General features: G+C 38.6%; 1 protein-coding gene across 1 annotated transcript in view; it reads right to left on the reverse strand.

Annotated features, from left to right (window-relative positions):
* The window catches only part of ttll12 (tubulin tyrosine ligase like 12), a 32,977-nt gene that overhangs the window by 7,018 nt on the left and 13,473 nt on the right, over positions 1–12,486 (reverse strand). The window contains exons 4-11 of the mRNA XM_003221438.4: positions 11,589–11,748; positions 11,235–11,368; positions 9,394–9,470; positions 7,828–7,944; positions 7,529–7,723; positions 2,905–3,016; positions 1,721–1,872; positions 1,544–1,625 (exon numbers count right to left, since the gene is read on the reverse strand). Of these exons, the coding sequence (XP_003221486.1) occupies positions 1,544–1,625; positions 1,721–1,872; positions 2,905–3,016; positions 7,529–7,723; positions 7,828–7,944; positions 9,394–9,470; positions 11,235–11,368; positions 11,589–11,748 (1,029 nt within the window). The remainder of the gene's footprint in view (positions 1–1,543; positions 1,626–1,720; positions 1,873–2,904; positions 3,017–7,528; positions 7,724–7,827; positions 7,945–9,393; positions 9,471–11,234; positions 11,369–11,588; positions 11,749–12,486) is intronic.

The following is a 12,486-nucleotide window of genomic DNA, read 5'->3' on the forward strand; positions in this document are numbered from 1 at the left end:
AATAATAAAATATATAACCCCTAGAGTTATCTCTACAAGTCCTACAGCCACACGTATCTCTAAGTCTCTCCCTGGTGCAACCTACGAAGAATGCTCTCATTTGTTGGGCTTTTTCCCTATTCTCCAGCTGCCTCAAAGTAGAACCATTAAAAGCCATTTTTCAAGTGGACCACTTGCCTTTTGCCAACATGTGAAACCATGCGAAGGGTCCTATTTCTGCAGGAAAACTCCTACTGTGTTGTGAAAGGTAGCTCCGCAGCTAACCTAACCACCTTCTGCTCCCTCTTCAGCAGGCCAATTTCTTCTGGGTAAAGCCCAAAGCTCACATCATACATGATGTTAACATACTGCAAGTGGATTTCCCCCCCTAAATTCTACTGAAGTATCATTTCTTCACAAATCATCTGTAGATTAGGTTTGTGTTATGGAAAGAGGCCTTAAAGAAAATAGTCTTAATTTCCTCAATGGCAAATTCACCTCTTTTTGTATGTATTATGTTTATATCTATGAGGGTGCTCAAGATGTCTGTATAAGGTTTTTTGATAGTTCAGCATCTGATTTCTGAACATGCCACCAGCTAAACATCTAAAGCAGAGCTTTTCAAACTGTATGCTGTGACATGTTAGTGCGTCTGCTGCCGTATGCAGGTGTGTTGCACACAGAAAATGACAACATTCTTAGAAATGTATGTTATTATCTTACAAATCATATATATATATTTTAAAACGTATGAGTGAAAGATTTTCATGAGGTATGTTGTGTCCCCATAGATTTAATTATTACAATTTATGTATGGATCCATCTTTCTTATGGGGGGGTTGGTTTAATCTCCGTCTTGATACTAAAATTAAATTACTGTGCTGTGAAATGATGCATGTCTAAGAAGTGTGTCACCAACACAAAATGTTTTGAAAGCTGTGGTCTAAGAACTTAAAAGACAGTGTCTAACATAAAGTATATTCCGTTATGTCACCCTCTCAATCACAGTGAAGGGCAAGATCTTGTTTTGATGCATTACTACATTTCATTGCATAATATTCACTTTTTATCCCTTTTTTAACTAAAAAAAGGAGTGTGTGACTATTACTAGATAAAAAAATGCCTATGATTCATCCATTTTTGTTAAAAAAATAAACTGTCTTACTTCTGAGACAGGAGGAGGAGGAATGGTCCCGCCTCAAACAAACAGCTCCATTTTTGTTTGTTTTGTTTTTTTAAATCCGACTTGCCTTGGAGAAAGAAAGAGGGAAGATTCACCCTCCTTTCCTTCTTTCTCTGAAGGCAAGACAGTTTACAAAATCTGAAATGGAGCTCTTTGGAGAAAGGAGGGAAGATCTGAGTTCCAGGGACCTCCATTTCTGGTTTTTTAAACCGCCTTGTCTTCTTCAGAGAAGGAAGGAAGGAAAGAAGGAGAAATTAACCCTAAATAGTTCTACGTCTATTATGTAAAGAAATGCAGGAAGGCAAATGTTGGAACCAAAAAAAGAGATACAACGATTATGCAGTAGCAGCTATTATGTAGTGAATTATGGTATTTACTTACCTGTTTTAAAGATACAGCGGGATCATAATTCATAACAGTGAAATGCTTTTCATAATCATCTAAATCATCAAGAGAAAAGGACCTTAAAAAAGACAGGGAAAGTGCATTAATTTTCCAGAAAATCCAGAAGTCCAGGAAGTTTGAATATTCTCAAAGTGGTAAGAAAGCGGACATTACCGATTCGAGAACCGCAGCCAAAACACATCATAGGCATATAGCTTTAGGGGTTTAACTGATCTCAACAGCACAACGTAACGGATGTCAAATTTAACCAGTCCCACATCTTCAAGGTGAAACAATACTGGATTCTCAATATACTTAGACACCACCTGAAATGGGAGGGGGAAAAAGAATTGTGCAGGACAGCAATGAACCAAGTTTTATATTGCATCCCAATCTTTGGAACAATTTTGGCCACCAAAGCTACTTACAATTCACAACTATGTAAACATCACTAACAAAATTGAGGGGGTCAACCCTCTTTGCCCCAAAATAGGGCTGCAATAATATCCTTTCAAATGTTACCAGGGATTCTTCAGCAATAGATTTAGATTGCAAAAGAATTGAAATAGCTATTATGTCCACCTAAACATGGGAGGTGGGGGTGGTGATTAGACTTCTTCAGGCAAAGAATTCTGTAACGGAGACCACTACTAAGAGGGTCCTTTCCTTGATGGCTACTAGTTAAATGTGAGGATAGCTCTCCCTGCCCTATGCCAATAAGACTAAAGGGACATTACCATGGAAAGTATATGAACGATCTTGGAAAATCATCAGAATTTTTTCATCATTCCACTCCTCACCCGATACAGAAGGACTCCAGATATAAAGCAATCCACTCTTACTTGTGGACCATGAACATAGTGAAGATTTATCAAACTGCGTGGAGATTTTATCAATATATAGCTATATATTGCAACTCCAAGTACTTGCGTCTCACAGTAGGTTTTGGAGCTTGGTTTATGACTCTGAAGAACTAGGCCTTCTCTATCAAAAACTGTTATTGCATTACTTGGATAAAATGTGAACTAAAAACATGCTGAAAAGTTCATTACCAGAGCACAAGAGCAATAACCTCTTCCTGAAAGATGTGCTGCTTCACAGCAAATGAGTGGTTGAGAGAGCCAAAAACAGCCATACCTAAGTTTTACTGCTCCATAAAAGCACAGAAAACTGGCTTTGCAAGGAGCTCCTGGAAAAACACTTTACAGTCAAATTTCAATCCAAGCTCAGCATATTAAGCTCATGCAACAGCAATAACATTATAGAGACCATTTAATAAGGGAGAAAGCAATCTGGAGCTACTTCAGTCTCTTCCAGAAAGTCAAAGTCCACACCTACAAGACTTGCTTTGTTCTGACCTTAGGGATACTCTCCCTCTGGCGGATGATGTTGTTAAGGCTCTTGGTGATGTGTGTATCTAAGCTTCTAGCCAGGTTCCAGGGTTTGCATATCCAATGGTTGTCTTCACCCCTGCAATAAATGGGAGGGAAGGCAGACAGATTTATATTCATTTGATGTCTGCACCCAAACATTTCCCGCTAGTTAACGATATCTTCTGTTAGGTTATGCAATTTATGCCACACCAAGCAAAACAGCTGTTGTATTTTATTCTCCATTTTATCAGGAAAAGCATGGTGCCCAACACAAGGAGTAACACATACATGATCAAAGCCAGACAATGGAGAGTCATTGTAATGCACCAAGTTAAGTCAGATCTGGCTATGGTGGTACACGCCTTTGTTATGTTCCGTTTGGATTAATGTAATGTGATCTATTTCCAGCTGCCTTTGAACATTGCTCAAAAACATTGGTTGATCCAAAGAGCAGCAGCCAGGTTATTACATGGGGCTGGCTACAGGGTGCTCAAAACACCCTGTTGCAACAGCTCCACTGGCTGCTAACCCGTTTCAATTCAAAGTGCTGGTTTTGACCTATAAAGTCCTTTACGGCTTGGGACCAGATTAGCCGAAGGACCATATCTCTCTTCATGAGCCTGTTAAAACACTAAGATCATATGAGGAGGGCCTTCTCTCCATCCCACCATGCTCTGAAGCACATCTGGTGGGAACAATTGGCTGCTCCTAGACTCTGGAATCATTCCCAATAGAGACCAGGATGGCCCTGTCCCTGCTTGCATTTTGCAGCCAGATGAAAACATTCTTCTGCCTTCAAGTATTTATACATTGATGAGGGTGGGCTTCTGAGAATAGTTATGATTGGGATTGTAGGGTGGGTCTAGAGTTTTTGATGCAGTTTAATATTTTATAGTTGAATTGATTTATAATCAAAACACTGAAAACGTTACACAATTGTCTTGTCACGCCATCTATGTCATATTTTATATGCCCCACTCACATAGCACTATAAAAATATATATGTCAATTCTATTATTTCTACTCTATTTTCATCCTTTACATATAGTTATTGTCATGTTTTCTAACTATTCATTCACACTTTTTCTTGAATGTTAGGTGGTTTGAATTCACCATTGCTTTTCCACATGAAGCTAATAAATGGCTTCCACGTGTTATCAAATAGATCTTTTTTGATTTCTCCCTTTTGCTAATCTAAATTTATAAGTTATCTTTTCTGACAGAGCTATTGCCCATATCCTGTTTAAGTAATTCTTTACTAACAAGCTATCTATCCTTTTCCAGGTTTTAGCTATTTTGTGTCTTGCAGTACATATCATTACAGTATGATTGGGATTTTATGGTGAGTGTAGAGTTGTAATGCATTTTAAAGTTTAAATGTTTAATGGCTTTACTGGCATATGTAGTTCAATTATTTTTATGGTTTATATTTTAATGTATTCACATTGTTTTCATTAGAAGTGTTTTAGATTCATTGTAAGCTGTTTGAGTCCCTGTATTGGTAGAAAGAACATAAAAATAAAGTAAATAAATAAATATCTGGGATTTAAAAAGAGGACATCTGTTGATCTCTATAATAGGTCTAGCAACATGGCTGGTGGGTTTCAAATTATGAAGGCCTGCTCTAAAATCCAGCATTTTCAAGGTCATCAACCAGCTAAGTCAACTAGACACATCTTTTTGCCTTGGCTGAATTTTGACGCATCTACATGCTGCCTCAGGGTGCTCTTCTGAGACAATGAAGAAATGTTCATACACGAAAACCAAACAAAAACTGTTAGAAGTAAATGGGGCACCTTTCAATAAAAGAAGATATAGAATACAAACAGGGGAATCATCTTAAAAGAAATGGGATACACCTCCAAGTATTATTCTCATCAATTGAACATGAATTTGCTTTAAACAACTAAATGATGACCTAGAGCTAAATTCAATTGCAGGTCTCAACAGAGCAGACCTGTTGAAGCAATGGAACTTAAACAAGCTCTCTGATACTACTTGGGAGTGGCTACAGAAAACAAGGCTTCTAAATGTATGACATGCAGGTAAAAAGTGTGTAGTTTAAGTTTGCATGCCTAGGAGATCTTTGCAGATGAAAAGCACTTTCTCTAAGTAAAGATTAGTTCACCTTAAACTCTATATAACCTTTCAATTTGCTTACTTCAAGAAGAAAATCTGAGTTCCCACATTTAACACCTCAACATCTCATTGCATCAGGCAACAACCAGTGTTTCTAGCCTCCAAAACCCAAGACCTATCCTTTCCTGGTACTCTACCACTCTCAAAATTTAAGTTATAAATACTTATATAAGAATTTAGATTGCAAACTTTTTGGTGTAAAAAACCAAAAAAGTTTCATTTGTTTAAGTTTATAAAGCACTAGCTGTGCCTGGCCGCGCATTGCTGTGGTGAAGTATGGTGGTATGGGAAATAAAGTACTGAGGAATTGGTAATAATAATAATAATAATAATAATAATAATAATAATAATAATAACAACAACTTTATTTTTATACCCCACCCCATCTCCCCGAAGGGACTCGGGGCGGCTTACATGGGGCCTGGCCCGATAAAGTAGTAGTTAAGGTAAAGGGTAAAGGTTTTCCCCTGACATTAAGTCCATTATATAGCTGTGTGGAAGGGCCTTGAGTCTACACTGCCATGTAATCCAGTTAAAATCAGCTGGGCATGTTTAGCCTGCAGAAGAGAAGGCTGAGAGGAGACATGATAGCCATGTACAAATACGTGAAGGGAAGTCATAGGGAGGAGGGAGCAAGCTTGTTTTCTGCTGCCCTGCAGACTAGGACACGGAAAAATGGCTTCAAACTACAGGAAAGGAGATTCCACCTGAACATCAGGAAGAACTTCCTCACTGTGAGAGCTGTTCGACAGTGGAACTCTCTCCCCGGGGCCGTGGTGGAGGCTCCTTCCTTGGAGGCTTTTAAGCAGAGGCTGGATGGCCATCTGTCGGGGGTGCTTTGAATGCGAATTCCTGCTTCTTAGCAGGGGGTTGGACTGGATGGTCCATGTGGTCTCTTCCAACTCTACTATTCTATGATTCTATTATTCTATATAACCCAGTTCAAATTGGATAATCTGTATTTTATAGACAGTGTGGAAGAGGCCTAAATGAGGCCTAACTCTGCCTGTCCCCTGGGCTGAGTGGGTTGCTAGGAGACCAAGTGGGCGGAGCTTAGCCTTCTAACTGGCAGTAATGGAATAAAAACAATTATTCCCCTCCCTCTAATTAGGACTTAATTTTTCTTTTCTTTTTGTTGTATGAACGTAGAGGCATGGATGAGGGATTGTCCTGCCAAGTTTAGTGTTTCTGGGATGTGTAGTTTTGTTGTTTTGTCCTAGGCCGAATTTTTTTTATCCTTTTATATATATAGATGAAGAGCAGCTAAGAGTTGCCCATGGATTACAACTGGCTACCAGACTATATTCATGATTTTTAGGGGTATCATTTCCCCTCCCAAAACCTTCCAGTGGTAGTTGGGGGGCATTTAGCCACATTTTAAAGTTTCCTGAACCATTTCAGTCACAGCAGAGGCCTTTAAAAAAAAACAAGAGAAACAAGGACATGTAATTGATTTCCTGTAAAAAAAAAAACAAAAAACAAAAAAACACCCTCTTCCGGACAAAAAAACCCACACAGGCCCAAAAACATGGCAAAGAAGGCTGCTACATGTGCTACTAGGCATTTGTGGGTAAAAAAAATCTTCAGGGAGGTAAGGCCCTCCAAGGTTTCAGGGAATGTGTAACGTGGCCTCCAGCTTCTTAGCTCCCTAATCCTATTCTAAACTATGCTGCACAGCCAAAAGTCAATGGAGAGGAGATCAAACAGGAATCATGAAGGACTCAGATCACCATAAAAGTGGATCTCCAAGTCCCATCTCAGAGAGGCAGCTCAGAAGGATACTATGGATGACGGTACTGAAGGCTGCTGAGAGGTCTAGCAGAATGGACAGGGACACATTTCCCCACATATATCATTTAGCAGCTCCCTGCCCAGACAGATTGAAATAGAATAAGCATGTAGTAAAATAAAATACATACTTTAATAAAAATCACAAACAATTGCTTACAATAATGTTATTTGCAACCTGTGTGCCCAAGATGGCAGTAACAAGAAGCAATTCCGGAAAACTGGAATCTGAAGTTCTTATTCTATGTAACTTCAGTGTTCTTAATTCAATAATGGTAGCATTGAAGACATGCATGAATATTGGAGTATATAAAATTTCTGTATTATATACTGATTTTACAATAAATTCCATATTATATACTACTTTCCATCTATTTTTACTGGCAGTTCATGCAGTTCAATGTGACAATATTTTGTGGTTCTTAGCCACCTTGAATCCCCATAGGGAGAAAGGTGGGATATAAATAAAGTAAATAAATAAAATGTCAGAACTGTTTCAACCATGTTGAAGTCATAGGAAAACGTCCACAACACTGAAAGACATCAACTCATATTTGTTCAATCTAAAAGGTAATAGATGGTTTTATATACAATAAGCTGGTCAGACGTTTGGTACGTGAAACTGAAAATTAATATTAGAGGTAATAGCATGTGAATAATTATTTTTATATGCAAAACTTACCTCCTCTCACACTGCTGAAAGAAACTGATAAACTGTGGCAATTCTGTATGAAGATTAAAGGTTCGAGGCAGCCATTTTGGCCCTTCACTGCCTCCAACCCGTCTGGAGATAGATGCCAGACAATCCTTAACAGTCAAAAGATTCTCACATGGAAACTGATTCAGCATAACATGAGGTCTTTCTTCACTAAGTTTCCTACAACAGAAAGAAGACAATTAAAAAAGAAAGCCCCGTGGCCAAATATATGCAGATATGACAGGTAAGAAAAATCATTACTTGCAGGGAAATAGCTGTGTAACCTGTAATCTTTGAAGTGGGAGAAGTTGTAGAGAATATCTGCTTCTTGCTCAGACTCCGTAAATTCAAAGTGTGGGTGATTCAGATTCTGAAGGACCTGTTGGAGATCTGTGTAAACCCTGGCAAAAGGGGAGTGAGTGAGAAAAAGATAATGAAAGGAGGATAGGTGTACCAAGATTCCAACAGTACAAATAGATTTACTCAGATTTTTTTAAAATTTAAACTGCCACCATATTTTAGGATGAAATACATGTTAGAAATACCTGAATGATAGTATGAGAAAAGCAAAGTTCCACAACTCTAATCTAAAAGTGGATGCTTACTTCTCAAATCTAAAGGCCACCTATTTAGATATTCTACCTGTTCCTAGATTTGGGGCTCTAATAAGAAAGTTGGTCTTATACATTTGCAGGCTTGACTTTAGTGGGGTTCAATATCCAAACATTTCTTTAAAATGTTCTCGGTAGGAATATCTAGGACCAAACTTTGCAGGGTTTACAATGTGTTTTCCCTGCTTTGAAATGACTCACCTCTACCCTCATTTTCTATAAACATATTGACTTCATGGCCTATAACAGTTCGGCTAATGCTTCCAATTGATTTTTACCGCATTTTATAACACCAGTTAACAGTATGTTCTTGGAGTAGAGTAGAAAAACATTTAAAACAATTAAACTTCAAGAATACACCAGCCCCGATAATTGAAAACAAGTTTAAATAGTCTCAAACTGCAAGTTAGCAACACTCATGCTAAAGGTCTAAAAAGCATAAAAACATGCTTACACTACAAAGTACGTATCACAGGAGTCTCTTTGGAGAGATTATCACAATCGGGGTGCCACCAATGAAAAGGCCTTGTGCCCACCCACCTCATTTTATCTTACAAGGGCCTCTGAAGATAATGGATGGAGAAAATTCTGCAGGGAGCCTTTTTAAAAAGGGCCAATTTAGATTAAAAAAGAAAAACCTAATATCCTTCTGTTACCTTCTCAAGTTGCACTATCTACTGGTTGTTTCTGAGTGCTAAGTTTTTTAAAATGTTACCTTACTACAATATTTTAAGAACATCATGCTGTACTATTCATTACATAACTGAGAGAAATAGTTGGAACCAAGACTGCATATCAAATCACCCAATAATGAATCACATTTTTCTCTGAGTGGCTGGACCTATAAAAGGTAAAGGTTTCCCCTGACATTAAGTCCAGTCATGTCTGACTCTGGGGGTTAGTACTCATCTCCATTTCTGAGCCGAAGAGCCGGCGTTGTCCGTAGACACCTCCAAGGTCATGTGGCCGGCATGACTGCATGGAGAGCCCTTACCTTCCCGCCGGAGCGGTACCTATTGATCTACTAACATTGGCATGTTTTCGAACTGCTAGGTTGGCAGAAGCTGGAGCTAACAGCAGCCGCTCCTGGGGTTTGAACCTGGGACCTTTCGGTCTCCAAGTTCAGCAGCTCAGTGCTTTAACACACTTCGCCACCGGGGCTCCCAGGCTGGACCTATAGATGTTGGGAAAGAGGCACAGAAGTAATATTACAAAACAAGCCACTGTGGAAATACTTACTTGAAGATTTTATCCTTGCCATAAACAGGAGGCTTTATTGGGACAGGTAGTTTCTCCTTGTTTTCACTGAAGATTGCCTTTAAAAAGGAATCACATATCCCCACCAATGTTATGAAGGTTTGCACATTTATATATATAGTTCAAAGCACAGAACCAGAGGGAAATGACCTGCAGCCACTGAGATGATCTACTAATCCTATACTTCCTCTACTACTGATTCAGTCCTATCCCTTCTGAAGATCAAGCTACTTACCTGAGCATCCTCTTTATGTCCCCACCTCCTTTGTCCAAAATAATCAAACATTGTATCAGATCATAAGAGCATTACTGCAGGCTGATCTGATGTGTGTTCATATTCCAACTGGGTTCAATAGGGAGTACCCCAGCAATCTCTGACATTAAGGTTCCAAACAAATAATAGAAATGGGTACAAATTTGTGCTATTGAAGTATCTATTTTGATAAAACACTTTGGTTTCTCCTTATTCAAATATTTCTGCACTGTCTCAAGATTCCAGATCAATTTTGCTCATATGAAGACCACTGACAAGTTTATTTTACCTGAGATTACGTAAAGCTTTCAATTTTTTCTCAAAACTTTTTTTTTCATTTCTTTCCATACATTATTATGACTTCTAGGGAGAAGTTAGTATGGCTCTTTCTTCATTTTGTTACTTCAAATTATTTTAGAGCTTTGAGGATGACTCAGCCATTTTTATTTGATGGAAAACCCATTGGCAAAAAAGATGAACAAACCAAGAAATGGACACAAGCTGTTTGCAATTTTTTCCTAATTAGAAGAAGGTTCAGTCTCAGGAGTAAAGAAAAGCCAGAACTGAATTTAAGATTAAAATACTCAACTTGCCAAAGAAATCATATTAGAAGCCTTGTTACTTGATACACCTCATGTGAATGCTATTCCATACCACTGTATTTTCCACTCCAATTTATAAAGAAACAGACAAACAAAATCGTATAATCCAAAAAATGAAAAGCCCAATATCAAACACAGTTGTGCCAATACTATCAACCAAAAATTAAAATATTGGCTCTTGGAGCAGGTGCCCTGGGGCCTAAAATGGGATTGCAGGACATAGGCAGCACTTGGACCACAATTTTCCTCTCCATATCACAGAGAAACAGAACTATGCATCAACAACACACTAGTGACAATTTGCTTCAAATGTCCTCATGGCACCATGAAGGTATTTAAATAGTACAGGGGTCAAAAATTACAGCCTAAGTGAAAGTCAGACAAAAAGCACACTACCAACACTGCATTCTGGAACTGTTCCCACAGATATATATGCCTCTAATCTCAAAGAGATGCTCATATTCCCATTTCCCTCTACCATTTATTGTTTGTGACCAAGCTCATTTATCATGTCACTCAGTACCAAAATGAGATTGAAACATGTCTAGATAATCATCCAGGAATAACTGGAGTTGTTTCAGGACCTTTACTAGCCAAAAAGGGTGAAAAGCAAGCTCTATAGGACCCACAGTAAGGCATCTTAACCACAACTTGGAGGTCATTAGAAGTGCTTTGCAGTCATTATCTACCTGTTCACTGAACACACAAAATGGGAGTAGACTAGCACATCACAAAGCTCTCACTATTCCACTTGTGGAGACTAATAAGTGCGAAAAGGATGCTTCCCCCACATATGGATGCTCTGCATTGGGTACTATGATTTTTATTTAGTTATTTGGTTCCTGACAGTAAGGAAAGCATCCATGTGTCAAGGAAGTGCTCCTACACCATAATCATTTATTGCTCTTCACATGAAGACAATGACAAAACTCCAACAAAGTACTTTAGGTAAAAGGAAAGAACTGTACCTTGTAGTGGTCATCTGATGGCTCTGTGGGGAAACAGTTGATATCTAGAGTGTCACTGGATAGCCATGGCAACAGCCGACACCTCCTGAGTAAACGATCGGTTTCCCCATAGGCAAAGTCACGGGTAACTTCCTCTGCAAGAAAAAAGACCTTTTGTAGGAATTTCTGAACACTTGCCATCAACTCACCTTGATTTTGTAAATTCTAATCACTAACTGTCCAATGAGATTTAGAATACCCATGCATGCATATGTTTTTTGCTCGCTTGTTATGTCAGCTCAGCATCCTGGCTTGACAAAGAGAGACATAACCTTCTATTTTTCAAGAACATACCTGTTGTACAGATAAACTTACCGCCATTTTCAAGGTCTCTTAAGGGCCAAAGAACAGTATAAGCAATTTGCTGTGGCATGTAAAACAGTGGTGCAGTTGCAAAAGTTGGCTCATCTGAATGTTGAATCCGGGATCCAAATTCATCCATTATGTACCACACTGAGACCTTGTCCTCTGCTGTCTATATATGAGAAGAACACTGTCATATATCGTGTTTGGTGTTTTAGTCTTTCATCAGAAATATCATACTATGGTTCCACTTTCATTTCCACACCTAGTTTAAAGTTGATTTCGGGCTTCAAAGCCCTGGCTGATTCATATTCCGAACATTTAAAGATCCATGTCTCTGTAGGCCTAATCATACAATGAGGTATTCAACAAGGCACTTACTGTGGGTGCCTCTTTCAGAGGGTAGAGGGAGGGGCTACGAAAAAGATGCTTCCCTCAGAGAGGTTGCCTGGTGCCAGTTTTAATGTTATTTCAGCAAAAGATAAAACCATTTTTATTTGGCTAAGCTTTTTGGAAATAATTTTAATCCTGGTGACCTTTTTCACTGTTATCAAATTGTGTATTTCCACTATTGTAATATGTGTTTTCTTTATATTTACTTTATTTCTTTTCCCTTTTTTTGGTAAATCAATCTGGAATATGGCTGAAAGTTAATACCATGAAGGGTAAGTAATTTCAGAAGGATCCAAGGTCAGAATATCACAATAAATATGGCAAAAAAGATTACAGAATGATTGAACCACAGTGCCTAGAATCATAGAATTGGGAGAAATCTCATGGGGCATCCAGTCCAACTCCCTGCCAAGAAACAGGAAAATGATATTCAAAGCACCCCTGACATGACCATCCAGCCACTGCTTAAAATCCTCCAAAGAAGGAGCCTCAACCACACCTCGGTGAAGAGAGTTCC

This window comes from Anolis carolinensis, chromosome 5 (assembly GCF_035594765.1).
Source record: "Anolis carolinensis isolate JA03-04 chromosome 5, rAnoCar3.1.pri, whole genome shotgun sequence".
Lineage (NCBI taxonomy): Eukaryota > Metazoa > Chordata > Lepidosauria > Squamata > Dactyloidae > Anolis > Anolis carolinensis.